This window comes from Elephantulus edwardii, unplaced genomic scaffold (genome assembly GCF_000299155.1).
Source record: "Elephantulus edwardii isolate Elephantulus edwardi_28Jun2011 unplaced genomic scaffold, EleEdw1.0 scaffold00068, whole genome shotgun sequence".
NCBI classification, from domain to species: Eukaryota; Metazoa; Chordata; class Mammalia; order Macroscelidea; family Macroscelididae; genus Elephantulus; species Elephantulus edwardii.
The window spans coordinates 6,266,345-6,287,756 of NW_006399818.1; the positions used below are offsets into that span (position 1 = coordinate 6,266,345).

Consider the following 21,412-nt stretch of genomic DNA (forward strand, 5'->3'; position numbering starts at 1 on the left):
CGTGCGCCTCTGGGATTGTAGTTGCAGCTCCTTACCACTAGGCCACCAGAGCTTCCCCAGACATCCATTTTGGTTTTCTCTTCCTCTTCTGTCTTTGCAGTGACTGTTTGCACTCTTCCTGGATGATACATTTGACATCCTCCCACAACTCATCTGGTCTTTGCTCATTAGTGTTCAAGGCCTCAATCCTGTTCCTCAGATGTTTCTGAAATTCAGGTGGTGGAAAAGGTAGAAACAAGAAAAATCTCAAAGCCTAGGACTTAGAAATGATCAATTTTTCTTTTTAAATGATTTAAAGGGAATTCTGGTGGCCTAGTGACAAGACGTTGCACTGCAATTCCAGAGGTATGCGGTTCAAATCCACCAGATTCTTTGCTGGAGATGGAGGGGCAATCTCCTCCTGTACCAGTCAGATCCAATTTGATAGTACAAACACAAAAAAATAATAAATTAAAAAAAATAAATTTTACTATTTGAGAATATCAACAACCAAAAATGCACCTATTCAGTAGTTTCTGCATGTACAGTTCACTGAGGTCCTCTTTTGTTTCTCTCCCGTTAACAAACTCACTGTTCCTTACATTCCCCATCTAATCTTTTGAGTTGTTGTTGTTGATTCGAGCCTATGTAAATAGTTTCTTAAAGAGCAAAATACTCAAGATAGACATTTTTTATTAGTTAAGCTAAACTACTTGGGTTGTTTTGTTTTTTTTCTGGTGGCAGTTAAGAAAAAGAGAATTATCAGAAAGTTACACGCCAAAGGGATAGACTTTGTGGAGGAGAGGCCAAAATGATTTGATTTTAAGAAGATTTTGGGGGATACTTTAGGTTTAAGATTGAAAGCTGATCTCAGGGCCATAGTTTAAGGAGTTTATAAACCCTCTATGACTCCAGGGGTCTCTGACCCAGAGTTTGCCAACGTTTGGGCGTGCCGAAATGGTAAAATACTGTAGGGCCCATTTCCAATTGTCTTTGGTGAAACATTCTTCTAGGCTGTATAGCCTTGGTTTGTCCACTTGCCGTACAGAGGTAACTTATGGTTGCTGTGAAGCTGAACACTGTGACACTGAGGTGTCAAAAGTGAGAATGGTTGCCCTTGGTGGACAGTGTTTGATGGAGCTCCCCGATTAAAACAAGCTTGGAAGCAGGAGTGGTATCCACTTCCATAAAAGCTTGCCTCTGGAAACCCTATGAACCTGGAAATAGAGTGAAAGTCACACAAATGTTGAGGACTTTTGATCACAGGGTCGCTATGAGTCACCTACGACTCATGGCACTTAACGACAATGACAACAACATGACTCCAGAAGGTGTGGAGTCTATGAAACTGTGAAATTCTGTTCTGCATTTCTCCTTTTTAATCAAGATTCTTCTATAGAATCTGATTAAAAGTGTTCTATAAGGCTAGGGTTTTGAAGCTCCATCTCACATACTTTGGGCACATGACCAGGAGGGAATAATCCTTGGAGAAGAACATCATGCTTGGAACACAGGAGAGGAAGATCCCAGATGAGATGGATTGATACAGTAACTGGGGCAATGGAGATAGGTGTGTTGGAGTTGGTGAGACTGGCTCAGGACAAGGTGGGCTTCAGAGCTGCTGTACATGGGGTCAGTATGAGTCAAAGTTGACTTGATGGCACATAACAACCCCATCCAGTTCTTCTGATCTCATGGGAAATGAGAGAAATGCCTTTCTTGTGGAGGCAATTGCTGAATATTTCATTTCCTCCTATTCATGGCTCCATATTGTGTTGTTTCAGGTGAATAGTGATGAATTATTGGACCTTCTTGCAGTCTTTTGCTTGCAATCTTTTAGACTTCAGACACTACAAAACAAACACACATTGTTCAAAGGAATACCCTATGAACTCATGATCCTGAATCTCCAACCCAAAGTTCAAGAGATAGTGGGTTGTAAATAAGAAGCCTGAGCAGCCAGTCTTCTTATTGTAAATAGATCTGTCGTAGAACTTTTCTTTCTTTTGGCAATATTCTCTTATTTTATATTAGTTTGCTAATAAAGTTCATATACTTTACATTTCACACTATTCTTCATTCACATTGTGCTTCATACAATCATTCCCATGCCTTATGTGTTATAAAATTAATCACCTATGGACCTTGCCCATCATTACCTTATCTTTTCAGGTCTGTGCCAGATTGTTCCCATTTCCTTCACACCCTCTCTCCACCCACCAAATTGTGCAACCTTATAATTTAGCCCCTACCCATTCTCACCCCTCCGATCTCATCCTTTACCCCCTTGGATCCTCATACATTTTTTACTAGATATTCTTCTATTTTTACAATAATAGTTTTATGCAGTATTTGTCCTTTGGATACTGAGTTAATTCACTTAGCATAATGCTTTCCAGTCTCTCCCAAGTTATTTAGTAGTATTTTTTTGAAATCATTGCTCTTGCTTGCTGCATAATAGTCCATTGTGTGAATGTACCATAATTTCTCAGTCCATTCAATTGTGGTTGGGCATTTTGACTGTTTCCATGTTCTTACAGTGGTGAATAATGCTGCTATGAACATTGGTGTACAAATCTCCCTTTATATCTCAGTTCTAATTTCTTTGGAGTATATTCCTAATAGTGGAATAGTGGATCATATAGCGTTTCCATGTTCAACTTTTTGAGAAAACACCAAACTGCCTTCCAGAGTGATTTTACCATTTTACAATCCCACTAACAGTGTATGAGAATTCCCACCTCTTCACATCCTCTCCAACATTTATTGCTTGCTGCCCTGCTAAACTTTGCTGCTCCTACTGGGGTGAGACAGTATCTCATTGTGGTTTTGATTTGCATTTTCATTTGTCACATAACTTTTGCCAATTCAACTTTTTACGAGTACAACTGTTTGACAACATTTATCGTTAACGATACTTAACAACAACAACAACAACCCTTAACCAGTGTGATTTTTTTCATCACTATGAACTGAGACTCATTACTCTGTAAGCTGTTTCTGTGCGGTGATTCTTTAGGACAGAGTAGAACTACCCTCATAATGCATTTAAGGCTGTCACTCTTTCTCCCTCCTAGTGGGTGGTGGGTTTGAACTGCTGACATTTAACCAAGGCATCACCAGGGCTCCTTTGAAGTCAAGAAGGATCCTTTGTGGTGCAGTGGTGAAGCTCTCAGCAGCTAAGCAAAAAGGCCAGTGGTTGGAACCAATCATCTACTTTATGGGAGAAAGATTTGGCAGTGATCCTATAAAGATAATATCCTTGGAAACCCTGTGAAGTAGTTAAGCTCTGTCTTGTTGGGTTCCTGGAGCTGGACTCTCCTAGACAGAAACAGGCATGGGGTTTTTTTTGTAGTTGCAGTAAATTCCTAGAAGACTAAAAGAGTGATTATTCTAAATTGTTCTGTGTCTTACCAGGGAGCTCTGGTAGCATAGTTTGTAGGAAGTTGAGTTCCTAACCCAGAGGCCATGCCTTTGGCAGTTCAGATCCACCAGCTGCTTAGAGAGTGAAAGATGGTAATCTTTCTAGCCTCTCCAGATGCCTGCTAGAGGTTCAGCTACCAGACTTAGTTTGAGTGTTTTGAGGTCTTAGCATCATGCTATCTAGAAAAGCTTTTTGTACTCTTCTTGAGAATTAGATACCCATTTTCTCACACCCTTGAAACATCCAATTTGTTAATTTACAAAAGTCTTTACCAAAAAAATTCTCATTTTATTTGTATTTCTTGCTTCCCAGAGAGGTTGGACGGCTTTTCATATCTTTATGGGCCTGACGTGCATTTTGGTGTTTTGCCAGCAGCTAATGACTGACAACTCAGAAGAGAGAAAAATCTTTGAGGGAAGATGGATGCAAAAGCTCGAAATTGTTTGCTTCAACACAGAGAAGCTCTGGAAAGAGACATCAAGACATCCTATATCATGGATCACATGATTAGTGATGGAGTTTTAACAATATCAGAGGAGGAAAAAGTGAAGATTGAGGTAAAGACCCTTGAGAGAAGCATTTGTGATTTCTTGAAAAGTGTCAGAATTTATCTCCGAACTTGCATTGGTCTCTACCAGTTTCTCTTGCAAAAGAATTAATTGTGTACATTTTATTTTTTCCAGCCCACTCAACAACAGCGAGCAGCTATGCTAATTAAAATGATTCTTAAAAAAGATAATTATTCCTATATCTCCTTCTACAATGCTTTACTGCACGAAGGCTATAAAGATCTGGCCGCTCTTTTGCATAGTGGTATTCCTGTTGTCTCATCTTACAATGGCAAAGATTCGGATGGTGGGATAACTTCATATGGTTTGTATCTGATACCTTCTGTCACACGAATAACTTTGCTGCAGTTTTGTCTTTTTGATAGTGTCTGTCCAAGACATTTTAATCAGTTTATTGAAAGATGCATATAAAAATTGTTTTCCAGTTTAAATATATTTATTTGTATCCATGTTAACTCTCACATTTTTGTTTTCTCCATTTACTACTGAGCTATAATGTACAATAGTAAATTTTTTAAAAATTTTTATCGCTATTTCCTTAAGAGTACTAACCTCTCTTAAGATTTTTTTTTTCTTCTTAAGCTTTATTTTTTTAAAAATAATTTTGATGAGCATTTACAGAGATTTTGGATTTCCATTCATTCATTGCTGCATACATATAGTAAATTTTAAAGCTATAAATTTACAGGGAACTCTGGTGACCTAGTGGGTAAGGAGTTGTGCTGCCAACCCAAAGGCAAGTGGTTCAAATCCTTCAACTGCTCCATGAGCAGTTACCTTACAGCCTCTGCAGACATGCTAGAGGGTCAGCTATGAATTGGTTCTCACTCAATGGTACATAAGAACAAGAAGACAATTTATAGGCCCTTGCTTCAGTTCTTCCCCAGTTCTTTATGGTTTTAGAGATTATGTATAGGAAGAATAAATGTCTTTACAAATTTTCTATTCTTTCAAGGAATTTCATACCTTTCTTACACTCACCTTTCTAGTTTTCAGTATGACAAAAAGAGACTAAAGAGTTAGGGAGAAAGAGACTTTTCTTGCCTGTGGTCATCTTCAAGTGTTTATGTTTGCTTTTGTACTGTGTGTTCCTAAGGAACCAGGAAAATTGAAGTTAATATGTCAGCCTTTCTTACTCCTTTTCTTTCTTTGATTGCTACAGTGTTACTTGAGTAACCCTTACAAACCATTTTTATTTATTTATTTATGCTTGCTTCTTTTGGGTTTTAGTAAGGACGGTCCTGTGTGAAGGTGGAGTACCACAGAGGCCAGTTGTTTTTGTTACTCGGAAGAAACTGGTTAATGCAATTCAACAGAAGCTCTTCAAACTGAATGGTGAACCAGGATGGGTCACTGTGTATGGAATGGCAGGCTGTGGGAAATCTGTATTAGCTGCCGAAGCTGTTCGAGATCATTCTCTCCTAGAAGGTGAGTTTTGGTTACTCTGTGTTGTTGACTAAGGAGACGCCTTTTAGGGATGATACTGTATTCGTTTCCTGTTGATGCTGCAACAAATCAGTACAAAGTTGGTGACTTCAAACCACATAGATTTATTATTTTACAGTTCTGGAGGTCAGAAATTAAAAATAGTTCATACTGGATTAGAAATAAGTGTCAGCAGGTATGAATACCTACTAAAGGCTCGGTGAGGAGTGGAAGAAGGGATGAGAATCCTTTTTGTTTTTCAGCTTTTAGAAATGGCTTGCATTCTTTCTGGTTTTAAAGCTACACTGTATGTTGTTGTTGTTGATTGCCATCAAGTCATATCGACTCTATGAACAAAAGAGTTAATGTCTTTCCTTAACTATCATCATTTCTCCAAGCTCATAAAGTTTTCAGAGGTTTGTAGTTTAGGAAGTGGATGCCACTCATGCTTCCAAACCTGTTTTACAATTGGGAGCTCCACCAAACTCCGGCCTCATTGGGAAACCGTTCTGGTATTTGATACCCCAATGCTGCAAGGTTCAGCATCACAGCAAACCCAGGTTATGTCGTACTACAAAGTACAAATAGTTTGTACTTTGTACACTGTATAGAATCTTTTAACTCTCTCTCACCTTCTCCTATCCTTCCCCCTAATACCTCTCCACACCACTCCTCTGACCGTCTTGCCTCCCTTTTATAAGGACGTTTGTGATTACATTCCAGTGACCTAAATAATTCCAGAATAGTTCTTCCTTCTTTTGCCACATGACATATTCACACATTCTGGAAATTAAGAAGTCTTTGAGTAGCCATTATTCTGCCTACCATCAACCAAAAACCAAACCAGTGGCCATGGACTCACTTCTGACTGATGGCAAACCTGTGTATGTCACGGTACAATCATGTTGCTTAGCGTTTTTAGTGGCTTTTTTTGGGATATACATTGCTAGGCCTTTTGTCCAAGGTTCTCATGGTTGTACTCAAACTACTGAGTTTTTAGTTAGCAATCAAGCATTTAATTGCTTGTGCCACCCACAGATTCCTTTTGACTACTATAGCCATGATTAAATTTGGATTTTATTTTCTGCCTGGGCTTTCACAGAGACTTGACCACCAGACCAGAATGTTTACTTATGCATCAGATGACACTTGGTATTACTCTTTGGAATGAGGCTAGCTCCCTTGCATTTTAACCCTTGTAGGGATTGTGTAGTTGAAAAAGACTTGTGAAAGGTGGTATTTTTGCCTTTTGGTCAGGACTGAAAGGAGTTCTGGTGGCCTAATCCTTAGAGAGTTTTCTGCTCACCCAAAGGCGTAACTTCTCTTACAGTGCGAATCTACCAGCCACTCTGAAGGAGAAAGATGGACAGTCCTATTCCCTGCACTTTCCAGTTTTCAGAAATCCGATTGAGGTTCAACTATGAGTTGGTTCTGACTTGACAACAATGACTTTGACTTTTTAGGTATTGCTGGGAAAGCTTTTTATGTAGAGAAGTTTTAACCTGTCAATTGAGTATCTGTTTTTGACATTGAGGCTACAGGGAAGGGGATTCTGAAACTCATTTATTACTTTAATGACTCTAACAGTGGGTAACTCTTCTATGTATTTGGCGTCCTGTGGCCTAGACATTGGGGAATTGGTGCTGCAAACTCAAAGGTGGCCCATCCCTGACAGTTGGAATTCACCAGAAGCTTCTTAGGAGAAAGATGGGTATTCTCATCCCTTGCAATATACAGCTCTTGGAAACCTGCTGGAGGGTCAGCTATGAGATGGCTCATAAAGAGAGATTAATTTAAACTGTTAATTCCATTTTTATAATGAATTATTTTGTCAGTTACTTTTCTTTCAAGAAAAGAGTATTTAGTAACTTATCTCCACTATATGTAAGCCCAAGGATAAAGAAAAATTCGGATTTGACTATAGAAATGAATGACTTTTTAAAGGTAAGCTTATAGATTAATTTGACATCTGATGACAGGTTTTTCTTGCTTTATGTATTCATGTATTTACTAAATGTTCACTGTCTGCTTTGAGTGTGGCACAAGGAAATAAAATAACTAGCTCTTTGCATCTTGGAAATTGACTTACACTCTACTAGAGAAGGCAGGCATTTAAATGAATTGTTTCATATAATATGGGGTATAAACTTAGAACAAAGGAAGGAAGCATTGAGTCTTTAGTAGAAGCAAATGGACCAGACAAGCTTCCTGAATGAGATGGCATTTTAACTGGGTTTGAGAGAAAGAATAGAGGTTTGATGTAAGTATTAGTTAGAAATGGGAGAGTAGGGAATGTAGGAAGAGATTGAGGTGGTTACTTGAAGTAAGGAAGGGCACAGCAGGCACAAAAGGGTGTAAGACATGTTTGACAGGTGTGCTGTTTACCTTAATGAGTCTGATTGTTTCTTGAAATATTCATCCAGTGTAGTCCAATAGCTCCATCATTTATCATTTCTCTCCATTTGTTAATGACTTTTTTTTTTAATTTTTAATTTTTTATTTTTATTGTATTATTTTTACGTGTACCATCAAATGAGATCTGACTGGTACAGGAGGAGATTGCCCCCTCCTTCTCCAGCAGAGCATCTGGTGTATTTGAACCGCATACCTTTGGGATTGCAGTGCAGTGTCTTGCCATTAGGCCACCAGAGCTCCCTCATGACATTTCTTTAACACATCTCAAGGAGATATGAGTTCCTGACTTCTAGTTGGTGATAATTTTTTTCTTTTAATGCAAGACATAATCCGCTGTTAAGATTATGTCTTATAATTATGATTAGATAGCAATCGGGATGGCGTAAATAAGAGATCTAGAAAGATGAAGGCTAGGACACATCTGTTGTAAACCTGTCTAGGTTTAGTTTATATCTTACAGCCTTTGTAAATGGTGCTTATATTTTGGTCAGTATGCCTCAGTACTCTTCCCTTGTATTTTTCCTTCTGTCATTTCATAGTCGTCTCCTAGGTCTATGTGTAAGTCTCAAGACCATATATTTTGTTTGCTTTTTTTAGACCTCTATTACAACATTTGACATCCTGGGTATTTCAAAATAACACTGGACTAACATATTTTCATTGTAAGGAAATGAGTACTCATTTCAATATTAAGATGAATTTTCTTGAAAAAACATATTTGCAACATTATAGTTTATAGAATTGTAAGACCGTACCTCACCCAGCACAATTGAAATTACTCTGAATTATGGATGAACTTTCATGTTTGATAGTTAAACCTGACCAAACCTGTATAATCTCTGAGAGTAAAAAAAAAAAAAAGTTAAAATACTGCTGGAAATTCATTGTTGTTGTTGTTATGTGCCGTCAAGTTGACCCTATGTACAACAGCTCTAAACTCTGCTCTGTCCTGTGCCAATCTCATTGTCTCTGACACACTCATCCCGATTGCCCCAGTCACCGAATCAGTCCACCTCCCAGAGGGCCTTCCCCTCCTGCGCCTGCCCTCCACCCTCCCAAGCATGATGTCCCTCTCCAAGGACGGGTTCCTCCTTACAACATGACCAGAGTATGTCAGATGAAGTTTCAGAATCCTTGCCTCCAAGGAGCAGCCTGGTTTAACCCTCTCCAGAATGAATCTGTTTGTTTTCTTAGCAGTCCTTGGTACCCTCAACACTCTTCTCCAGCACCAAAGCTCAAAAGTATCAATTCTCCTTCTCTCCTCCCTGGTCATTGTCTAGCCCATTAGTTGATATAATTTGTGAACTGGACAACACAACAGGATTCCGGCTGTTGTGGCTGAGACGAGGCACCTTGGAGAAAGACATTATGCTTGAAAGAATAGAGGGTCAGTATAGGAGAGGAAGATCCCGGATGAGATGAGTTGACACAGTAACTGGGGTAACGTGTGTCACATATTGGCTCAGGTTAGGGCAGGGTTCAGAGCTTGTGCATAGAGTTCTGATTATGAAGTTTATTTAACTTTGCCTCCTGTGAACTGTGAACTTCTGTCTTTTCAGAGTAATCTGTTCTCAGGTGTTTAGTGATCTATAATTTCATTATCTCCTTAGAGTTTCTAGCAACCCTGTGAAAATCAGATCTGAACCCTGCCCTATCCTGTATCATCCTCATCATCTCTGCCACACTAGAGCCCGTTGTTATAGTGACAGTCACTGAGTCAGTCCATCCCTTTGACGATCTTCCCCTCCTTCGCTGACTCCCCACTTTTCTTTCTCCACGGTCTAGCCCCTCCTGACAACATGCCTAAAGTATGTGAGACGAAGTTTCGCCATCATTCCCTTTACGGAGCATCCTGGCTACACTCTTCAAGACATACTTGTTTGTTCCCTTGGCAGTCCATGGAATATTCAGTGCCCACTCTAGCACCACAGCTCAAAGGCACTGATTTTTCTTCTTTTGTCTTTATTCAATATCTACTCATCAAGGAATAGCAAGTATTAGAAAAGGTCATGGCTTGAATCTGCTGTACATATAGATACATTTACAGCATTTACTAGTATGAATGTAGAAATATTACCCACCAAACCTACGTGTGGTCATGAGTGCAGTCCTTTTCACCTGCCGGTATCTGTTTATCTTGCCTCTCTGCCTTTAGACCCACAGGGTTGTGGATGGAGTAATTTTTACCTTTGTTGACTGTGATTCTTGTGCACCTCTGTTTTTCCTTTCTTTAGACATTATGTTTTTGAGATTTGCTCTTACTGGTATGTATACATACTGTTCATTATTTCTGATTACTACTCTCTATGGGGGTACATCCAACAAGTTTTTATAATTCTTTTCCCCCAATAATAAATAGGTAGCTTGCCTACTACTTTCTGCTAACAAAGCTGATTGTGTGTCTATGCGAATGAGGATTTCTTGAGTCTATGTAGGTAGGAGAGGAATTACTAATTAATCTACAAAGAAAACATTTGATACCTGCCCTTCCATGATGCCACCTATTTATGTATTTCCTACTAGCAGAATGGGAAGACTTCTGTGTCCTCACTGCCCCACTGAAACTTGGTTTTATTTAGTTGTACTTCTTGCCAGTGCAGTAGGTAGAAAATAGTATTTTTGTTATTTCTCTGATAACTTCAATTGGAACATTCCTTTATAAGTTTGTTAACCTTTCACATTGTTTTTTTTGTAGGTGATGTTTCTAATCTTTGTAAATTTTGCCATTAGTTTTTTTTTTTTAAATTTTTATTATTTTTGTGTGCGTGTACCGTCAAATCAGATCTGACTGGTACAGGAGGAGATTGCCCCTCCTTCCCTAGCATAGCATCTGGTGGATTCGAACCGTGCACCTCTGGGATTGTAGTTGCAGCTTCTTGCCACTAGGCCACCAGAGCTCCCCTTGCCATTAGTATTTTTATATTTTTCTAATTGCTTTTTAGAAAATTTTTAATACATTTTAGATAGTAGTCCTGGCTAGGAAGCAATGGTGGACTACTGAGTAAAGGTTTGTGCTGCCAGCCTGCAGGCAGAAGGTTCAGATCCACCAGCTGCTCCACAGAAGATGGGAAATCTCTTTTTGTGTAATTTACAGCCTTTGTAAGCCTGTTGGAGGGTCAGGTATGATTTGGTTCTGACTTGACAGCAGTGAGTTGAGTTTTGTATTGAGGCCCTGCTGGTTTATACTTTCTTCTTGTTGTTATGTGCTGTTGAGTTGACCACGATTCAGAGCGACCCTGTGCATAGTAGCTCTGAACCCTGCTCTGTCTTGAGCGAATCCCACTGACTCCGACACACCTACTCTCATTACCAGTTACTGTGTCAATCCATCTCATCTGGGGTCTTCCTCTCTTACACTGTCTCTCCATCTTTCCAAGCATAATGTCTTTCTCCAAGGATGGGTCCTCCTGGCAACATACTCAAAGTATGTGAGATGGAGTTTCAACATCCTTGCCTCTGAGGAGCAGCTTGGCTTCACTCTCTCCAGGACAGACCTATTTGTTCTCTCGGCAGTTCAATACTTTCCGCTAGTATCACAACTGAAAGCTATCAGTTCTTCTTCTGTCATGCTTAGTCATTGTCCAGCTCTCGAATGCATAGTAGGTGATTGCAAAGACCATGGCCTGGATCTCTATTTATACCTGGTTGTTGGTATGTGCCATCAAATTGCCTGCGACTCATGGCAACCCTATGTCTGAGCCAGTCTCCCCGACTCTAACACACCTAATTCTATTGCCCCAATTATCATGTCAATCCATCTCATCCAGGGTCTTCCTCTCCTAAGCTGTCCCTTCACTCTTCCAAGCATGATGTCCCTCTCTAAGGACTGGTCCCTCTTAGCCATGTGCCCAAAGTATGTGAAATGGAGCTTCAAAATCCTTGCCTCCAAGGAGACACTTGTTTCACCCTCTCTAAGCTAGACCTATTTGTTCTCCTGGCTGTCCATGATATGTTCAAGACTCTTCTCTAGCACCACAACTCAAAGGTGTTGATTCTTCTGTCATCCTTAGCCATTGTCCAGTTCTCTGATACGTAATATGTAATTGCAAAGACCGTGGCCTGCATCAGGCACACCTTAGCCTCTAGAATGACATCTTTGCTCCTCGGCACTCTAGAGAGGTCCCTGACAGCAGACTTCCCCGATGCAGTTCATCTTTTGATTTTGCCACTGCTGGTGCCAAGAGTGTTGATTGTGGAGCCAAGCAAGCTGAAATTATTAACAACCTCAATCTCTTCTTCATCCATTATTGTGCTGTCAATTGGCCCAGTGGTGAGAATCTTTCTTTCCTTTCATTCTTTTTTTTTTTTTAAGCTGTTGCAAAAAGCTTTATTGTTTCATTTGGTCCAAGGCTTGGGCAAGGGTCTTCTGGGTGGATAAGATTCTACATCAGGCTGGGATAGAGAAGCTTGCTGCTGTTGGCAGGGGGACGCAGAGGTTTCCCCCTGCAAGTCCCCGCAGACCCCTAGTCGTGCTTGTGGGTGAGATGCTCAAAGAGATACTCACCCAGCCCAGACTGGGGGCCGCCCAGTTTTCTAATGTGGGTCAGATGGTCACCCATCTTCTTCAGCAGTTTCACTTCCTCATCCAGGAAGTGGTTCTCCAGAAAGTCACAGAGATGGGGGTCAGTGTGGGTGGAACCCACAGCGTGCAGATCCAGAAAGGCCTGGTTTAGGTTCTTCTCCAAGGCCAGTGCTGCTTGCATGGCGCCCAGGGATTTACCCCACTCATCCTGTGATGGCTTCTGGATATCTTGGAAGAGGACTCAGCCGCTGCACTGGTTCTGCAGCTTCAAGAGCCGCTCGGCACCCTTGCGCTTCTCCTTCGCCAACTCGCGGAAGAAGTGTCCCACGCCTTCCAAGGCCACATCATCGCAGTCAAAATAAAAACCCAGAGAGAGGTAGATGTAAAAGGCCCGGGCAGGTGCAGGTTGACCAGACGGTTGACACCAGCTTCTACTTGGCGGAATAATTTTGATGGATCTGAGAGCTCACAGTTGGTTGAGGTTTTGGGGCTAACAAAAAAAAGGTGTTAGCTGGTCCCGAAAATGGGAGATGGTTCAGGTGGTCCCAAGGTTACGCCTGGAGATAAAGTTGGAGGGTAGTCTGAGGCTGGAAGGGGGCAAGTCGCTGGGTCTGTTCCGTCCAAACACTGTTGAAGCAAGAGACAGATCCACGGGACTGCTGGGGAACTCGAGAATCTTTATTTTCTTGATGTTGAGTTTTGATCCATATTGAAGACTGCAACCCTTGACTTTCTACAGAAAACACTTTAGGTCCTCCTCACTTTTGACAAGCAAAGTTGTGTCATCAACATAACGCAGGTTGTTGATGCATCTTCCTCCAATTTTGATGCCACACTCCTCATCATAATAAAGTCCAGCCTCTAATGAGCTATTCCAAATACAGATTGAAAATGTGTGAAGACAAGATGTATCCCTGATGCACTCCTTTCCTAACTTTGAACCATGCAGTGTTTCCTTTCTCTGTTCTGACACCTGTCTTCTGGTCCAAGTGGAGGTTTCACATGAGCACAATCAGGTGTTCTGGGATTCCCATTGTTCCCTAGGTTAGCCACATACCTTTTCCTAGGGAGCTCAGGTGACCTGATGACAGGGAAGTGTGCTGCTAACCCAAATGTGGCACCTCTGGTCATTTGAAATCTCGTGGCTCCTCAGAAGGAAATCTGAGGAAGAGCTAGAAATGAGTTTTTCGGTTGAGTCTGCCTTTGTATATAGCTATTTAGCTTTGGAGGAAACACCCTAAACTAAAAAAACCCAGAACTCCAAAAATAAAGAGCTCTGTGATGGAGTACATTGGGAGATTGTGTTACTAACCCAGAGGCCACACTGCTCCGTCAGTTCAAATCCACCAGAGGCTCTTTGGGGGCTGTCTTCTCCCATATGATTTACAGCCTCTACTAGCTCCTTTTTAAAAACTGGCTTTTTGATCTTGCTCTTATCTCTTATCAGTACTTGTATTTTGCTTATTTTAAATTACAAAACCACTTTTCCTGTCTTTTCAGTAACCTGTTCCTCAGGTGTTTGATTATTCAGGTCTGTAATTTCATTATCTACTTAGAGTTTTTGGCAGTGTAAATGAGGAGTAAGGAGTGGTCACAGGAGAACAGAAAAGCTTTAATTTGATTGATCTTTTCACTACTGACTGAATCTGCTCTCTACTTCACTAATTTAAGAGTAGATGTTTTCCCAATTTGATTGATCTTTTCACTACTGACTGAATCTGCCCTCTACTTCACTAATTTAAGAGTAGATGTTTTCCCAAAATTTACGTTAATAATCAGCCCCATTATAAAATATAAAACCATTAGCTTCTTACTATTTTAATTGTAGTATAAGGTCTTCTTTAAAAGTATAGATGACCAGTTTAGAAACTTGGTTAAAAATGCAGTTCTGGTAGAAATTTTTTCTCTTAGGTCATGGTTGGAATCAATGAAAAAATGTTCTTAATTATTTTTCCCTTTACAATTTTAGTAACCCAGTTTCTTTTGAAGTTTTTACCCTGTTTTTTGTATTTATGGGGCAGTTGTAAAGACTTGTCCTATCTATCTCTAAACCCTTTGCATTGTTGTATTCATTTGAATTTTGAAAGCAAGGATGCTCTCTCCAGAGGCAGTCCACATATTTGCTTATGTCCTTCTCTGGATTTCTTGGATACTTTAAGATTATTAAATACTACTAAGATAAACTTCATTTGAAAATAAGATGAGGTTCATTTTCTCTGAATAAAGGTAATTTTTCTCAAGAATTTCTCTGAATAAATTGTGGCTACAAGCCTTATTCAAGGCTAAATTGCTCCCTCTTGTGCCCATACTAAAGATATTTACTTATTTTTGAAATGTAGAATTAATCATTTAGTATTTAACTAAAAAAAACCGCCCTGGTGGTACAGTGATTAATTACTTTGCTGATAACTGGAAAATTGGCATTTTGAATCTAGCGTCGCTCAAATGAGTGGCGACCCATCGAAGCATTGTGGGGACAGCTTTACTCTTCTAGGATCACTGTGAGTTAGAATATATAGCATTGGGTCAGAATTTAATGAATTCTAATAGTAGATTTGCAAATCAGTTGGTTGATTTGGCTGTTTATTTTTTAAATAAGTTTACTTTTTTACCATGTTGTTGTTATGTGCTGTCGAGTCACTTGCGACTCATAGCGACCCTATGTACAACAGCCCTAAACCCTGCTCTATCCAGTGCCATTCGCACTGCCTCTGACACACCCATCCCGATTACCCCAGTCACTGAATCAATAAACCTCATAGAGGGTCTTCCCCTCCTGTGCTGTCCCTCCACCCTCCCAAGCATGATTTCCCTTTCCAAGGACCTGTCCCTCCTTGCAACATGTCCAAAGTATGTCAGACGAAGCCCCAGAATCCTTGCCTCCAAGGAGTAGACTGGTTTAACCCTCTCCAGGATGAATCTGTTTGTTTTCTTGACAGTCCGTGGTTTGTTTTCATGGCAGTCCATTCAATACTCTTCTCCAGCACCACAGCTCAAAGGTGTCAATTCTCCTTCTATCCTCCCTAGTCATTGTCCAACTCTCTGATGCATAACAAGTGATTGCAAAGACCATGGCCTGTATCAGGCGCACCTTAGTCTCCAGAGACACACTGTTGCTCTTGAGTACTTTAGAGAGGTCCCTAACCGCAGACTTTCCCATTGCAATATGTTTTTTGATTTCCTGGCTACTGGTGCCAAGAATGTTGACTGTGGAGCCAAGCAAACTGAAGCTGTGAACAATCTCAATCTCTTCGCCATCCATCCTGAAGCTGCCAGTTGGTCCAGTGGTGAGAATCTTTGTCTTCTTGACATTGAGCCTCAGTCCACACTGAAGGCTGCAGTCCTTGACCCTCTGCAGCAAGTACATGAGGTCCTCCTCAGTTTATATGTGCATTAAGTTTTTGTAATATTTTAATTTTTTAGTTTTAAATTTAAATTGGAAGTTTATTAATACACTGCATTAAGGTAAATATTTTACTTTGTCTTTTTGCCTTGGGTGATTTTTAACTGAAAAACACAGAACATCAAGCTTTTAAATACTTTTTTAAAAATTTCAAATGCTACAATAGTAGTATAGTCACTAAATTAGAAAAATTAAAAATTCTCTTCACCTGCTTTTTTTTTTAGAATTACAAATCTTTCTCTAGAGATGATCATGTTAATAATTTGGAGTGAATCCTACCAGCTTTTTCTGTGAATTTGCAAACATATACTTGCATCTGTAACATTTGTTGAGGCCTTGGAAAAGTGCTGTTTACTAATTGTTGACTTAAACTGAATACAGAACTTCGGGACTCTGTTAGGAGTTAAGCAGCAGGACTTTGCTGCCTTATTCTGAGGACCTGGCATGGATCATCAAACCGTATTTCCCTTCCTTGTATTTTTCTCAGCTGCTATAGAATTCTCTGACCTCCAGTGATTATTTTTTAAATTCTCATGTGCATTCCACTTAGTACATTGCGTAATTCTGGTCTAGTTCCCCTTCTTTATTCTCTGACTTCTGCTTTATTCTCCAGCTGACTCTTACGGGAATCTCCTTTATATCATCAAGCCATTCTCAAAATGTTCAGCTTCTTTGATCTGAAACTCAGCGCTCCTGGAAGTTACCAGTTTCTCCATTCTCTTTGCAGTGTGTGTGACATCCCCCCCCCCCCCTGATTATTACACATACTTGAGGGCCAGGGGATGGAGTGGGTGGTGCCCTTGCTCTCATCCAGACCATCATACCTCCTTCTGAAGCTGGTTTTTTATTCTTTGGTGTGATGTTACGTCCACTCATCTATTGAAGATTGGAGTTCTCAGCTTGTAATTTTCCTCTTAAACTCATCTTCTGTTGGCAAGTGTTAGTTATGTTGATATCTGGGTGGATGAGTCGTCCCAAACTTTGGTTTCTAAGTTCCTTGGTCTCCTTATCACCAGTGACCATTTCATCATTCTCCCTCATACTTTCCTAATCATGTTTGGACTCTGGCATTTGTTGTCACTGGAAATTAAGATTATTTTTTAAAATTGTTATGCTGAACATTCTACTCTTTGCCAGTTTCTACCTAGTTTCTTAGTTCACTGCTACATTTCTTAGATATAGTGAGACTTCTCATCCACTAATTCCATAATTTTCTTCCTATTTATCTCGTTAGCTCTCTCATTGCCATGGACCTAGATTTTATTGCCCATACTCAAATCAGCCCATGTTGTTGTTATGTGCCGTCGAATCGCTTGCAGCCCATATAGCAATCCTGTACAGCAACTCTGAAGCCTGACCTATCCTGAGTCAGTCTCGCTAATTCCAACACACCATCCCCCACTGCTCCAGTTACTGTGTCAATCCATCTCATCTGGGGTCTTCCTCTCTTTTTTTCTTTCTTTTTTAAAAATTGTTATTTGATTGAAGCTCAATATCAAGAAAACAAAGGTTCTCACCACTGGGCCAATTGGCAGCATCAGTATGGATGATGTAGAGATTGAGATAGTTAACAGTTTTCGTTTGCTTGGCTCCACAGTCAACACTCTTGGTAACAGCAGCCAGGAAATCAGGAGACAAATTGCATTGGGAAAGTCAGCTCTGAGGGACCTCTCAAGAGTACTGAAGTGCAGCAACATCAGGCTGGAGACTAAGGTGTGCCTGATCCAGGCTATAGTCTTTGCAATTACGTACTGCGCATCGGAGAGTTTTACAGTGAATAGGGATGATAGAAATAGAATTGATGCCTTTTGAGTTGTGGTACTGGATAAGAGTGTTGAATATACCATGGACTGCTAGGAGAACAAACAGGTTTGTCCTGGAGAGGGTGAAACCAAAATGTTCCCTCGAGTCAAGGATTCTGAAGCTTCGTCTGACATACTTTGGGCATGTTGCAAGGAGGGACTGGTCCTTGGAGAGGGACATCATGTTTGGGAGAGTGGAGGACAGCGCAGGAGAGGAAGACCCTCAATGAGATGGATGGATTCTGTGAGTGGAGTGGTGGGAATGAATGTGTTTGAGACAGCGAGGTTGGCACAGGATAGAATGGCATTTAGGGCTTGTGTACATAGGCTCGCTATGAGTCGTAAACAATTCGATGGCACATAACAACAACAACAATTATTATTATTTTTAGTTTTAATGAAAATTTACAGAGACTTTGGATTTCCATTTATTCACTGTTGCACTTTTCTCTGTGCCTCCCCCCCCCCCCCAAGTTCACTCTCTCTTTGAAAAGTAAAAGGAAAATTCTTTCATTGTTTTACAATTTCTCTCCCTAGGTCTACTCCACTATGCAGCCTTCGTTCTGGACTCATGTCATGACAATAATACCTAGTCCCATATCCCTTTTAAACAGTTTTCTCCCACATCTGTTTCAATGCAGTATACATTATTTATCCCATCTTTCTTAGTCTCTCCCCCAACCCCCATGTCAGTCCAGTTTTACAACAGTGGCACTACGCAGTATTTGTCCTTTTGTGACAGAGATAATTCATTCAACATAATGTCCTCCAGGGTCATCCATTTTGAATAATATTGCATGAGTTCTTTGTTTTCAATGCAGCATAGTATTCCACAGCTTCTTTATTCATTTGTTGATGGGCACTTAGATTCTTTCCAACTCTTTGCTATTGTGAACAAAGCTGCAATAAACATGGGTGTGCATATATCTGCTTGGGTGGCAGTTATGGTCTCTTTGGGGTATATTCCCGGTAGTTTAATTGCTGGGCCAAATGGTATTTCTATTTCCAACTTTTTGAGAAAGTGCCATACTGCCTTCCATAGTGGTTGCACCATTTTACATTTCCACCAACAGTGAATAAAGGTTCCAGTGTCTCCACAACCTTGCCAGCATTTGTTGCTTGCTGTTCTGTTAAATTTTGCTATTGTTACTGGGGTGAGATGATATCTCATAGTTGTTTTGATTTGCATCTCTCTTAGAGCTAGAGATTTGAACATTTCTTCATGTGTTTGTTGGCCATCTGAATGTCTTCTTTGGTGAAGTGTGGGGTCTTCTTTCTTGCACTATCTCTCCACCTTTCTTAGCATGATGCACCAGTTGTTTCTGGCCGTGTGGCCAGAGTATGTGAGACAGAGCTTCAAAATAATAGCCTCCAAGGAGAAACTTGGTTTCACCCTCTCCAAGACAGAACTATTTATTTTTCCCAGCACCATAACTCAAAGACCTCGATTCTTTTTTTATTTTTTTTTTTTTATTATTATTATTTTTGTGTGAGTGTACCGTCAAATCAGATCTGACTGGTACAGGAGGAGACTGCCCCTCCTTCCCCAGCAGAGAATCTGGTGGATTCGAACCGTGTGCCTCTGGGATTGTAGTTGCAGCTCCTTGCCGCTAGGCCACCAGAGCTCTCCTAAAGACCTTGATTCTTGTGTCATCCTTCGTCGTTGTCTAGCTCTCTGATGCTTGCAGGTAATTGTGAATATCTCTGCTTAGCACACATATGTTCTTGGCTGTCTAGTTCTCCGCATGCCTAGCTCTATAGAAAAGTATCCTGGGTGAAGACTTATATCATCTCTGTGTCAGGGAAGGCAGTTTGCATTCTTCCTTGCTCCCTATTGCTCCTTCTTTGCTTAAGAAAATCACCCATCTAAGTTCTGATTTAAATTAATGGTCATAAACCTTTCCATTTTATCATATTTATTCAGTAGACATGGCATTTGTACAGTGTAATTAGAAATTAACTTCAGTCTTTCCACTCTTTGCCTATTTAAACCTGTTCTGTAAGACCAGTTATTTCCCTGACCTAGTACAGATTCAGAGTCTCCACGTCACTGCAGGAATCTCACTTTAATAATTAAATTGTCAAGTCCTGTTTTATACTCAGGTTTCATTCATAGAGATAAACCCTCTACTTCCTCAGTTAGACTTTCTTTAGGCTTGAGAAGTCTGTAGTGAGAAAGGAGGGTATTATGCATATTATATGTTGTTTCTAGCTTTGTTCTTTGTAATTTTTTAAGAATTCATTGTTATACATTTTCTTCCCTTCCACTTCTCCTTTTCCCCCAACCCACCCTACAATATACCCCTTGTTCCAGGTTGTTGCATGCATGTAATATTTTATCATATATTCTTTCAGATAGTTCTTCCCCTCATCTGTTCTAATGCAGTGCTCATTAGCTATCCTTTCTTTTCCCATTCTCTCCCCAACCACTTCATGTATGCCTATTTTATAACAGTGGTATTTTGTAGTATTTATCTCTTTGTGACTGAGATATTTCACTCAGCATAATGCCTCTAAGCTCATCCATGTTGTGTAATCTTTTATGAATTTATTGTTTTCTGTGTTGCATAATAGTTCATTTGTGACTATACCGTACTTTCTCTATTCATTCATTTGTTGGACACTTGGGTTGCTTTCATCTCTTTGTTTTCTTGAATAGTGCAGCAGTAAACATGAGTGTTTGACTCATGGCTCTAGTTTCTTAAGGGTATATTCCCAGTAGTGGAATTACAAGGTCAAATTGTATTTCTGTTAACAACTTTTTGAGAAAGCACCAGACTGTATTCCATAGTGACAGTACAATTTTACATTCCCACTAGCAGTGAGTAAGACTCCACAACCTTGTCAGCATTTGTTGTTTGCTGCTCAATTGAATTTTGCTATTGTTGCTTAGGTAAGAAGATATCTCATAGTTGTTTTGATTTGCATCTCTCTTAAAGCTAGAATTTTGAACATTTCTTCCCATGTGTGTTTGATATCTGAATGTCGTCTTTGGTGAAGTGTCTGTTCATGTCCTGTGCACATTTTGTGATTGCTTGATTAGTGGAAATGGTAGTGTCTGCTTGGTAGTGTGCTATGACTAGTAAATGAATGAATACATGTAGTGCCTGTAGTGCCAATAAATATTGGGCATACGTAGGTCTCTGTGCATATATACAAACATTTCTTTTGGATGATTATGTTAAAACAGTGATATTTTTAAAAAAATATTTAATTGTGACTGTTAGTAGATAAATTGCCATTTGTTGTACTTTTTGCAAATACCTTTAAGATCAAATACTAGAAATCTTATGATTAATGCTACTACTTTCAGTAGCCACAGTTCACTGTATTTTATATATATTGACCCTTCATACATGTTTTCTAATATTTTATTTGGAGTCGATTACCTTTAGCCTACTGAGAAGGAGCTCTTGTGACCGACGGGTAAGGAGCTGTACTGCAGACCAGAAGGCATGCAGAATTCACCAGCTTCTGTGCTGAGCAAAATGAGCAACCTTCTCCCACGTGACTTACATACCACCTCTGAAAATCTTCAGGGGGGCCAGCTGCGCGTTGGTTTTGACTTGACAGCATGCAACACCACCCGCACAGCTCCAGGATCTACAGTTCTTGACTTTTGCTACGTGATACATGCATAAACAAACATACTAAGATATGTTGTGGCTTAGTGGCAATGATGCCAATAACAGTAACTATGATAATAATAGGTACTTTTATTATTATTAATTATTGTTATTTTTGCGTGTACCGCCAAATTAGCTTTGACTGGTACAGGAGGAGATTGCCCCTCCTTCTCCAGCAGAGCTTCTGGTGGTTTCGAACCACTCACCTCTGGGATTGCAGTGCAGCTTCTTGCCACTAGGCCACCAG

General features: G+C 40.1%; 1 protein-coding gene across 6 annotated transcripts in view; it reads left to right on the forward strand.

Annotated features, from left to right (window-relative positions):
• Positions 1-3,777: 3,777 nt before the first annotated feature.
• APAF1 (apoptotic peptidase activating factor 1) overlaps positions 3,778-21,412 on the forward strand; it is a 128,024-nt gene continuing 110,389 nt past the window's right edge. For 3 of the 6 annotated variants that reach the window (XM_006888505.1, XM_006888503.1, XM_006888508.1), the window contains exons 1-3: positions 3,778-3,960; positions 4,087-4,276; positions 5,203-5,400. In XM_006888505.1, coding sequence (XP_006888567.1) covers positions 3,823-3,960; positions 4,087-4,276; positions 5,203-5,400 — 526 coding nt within the window. In that variant the 5' untranslated portion in view covers positions 3,778-3,822. The remainder of the gene's footprint in view (positions 3,961-4,086; positions 4,277-5,202; positions 5,401-21,412) is intronic. The other 3 variants (XM_006888504.1, XM_006888506.1, XM_006888507.1) reach the window with 2 other exon arrangements.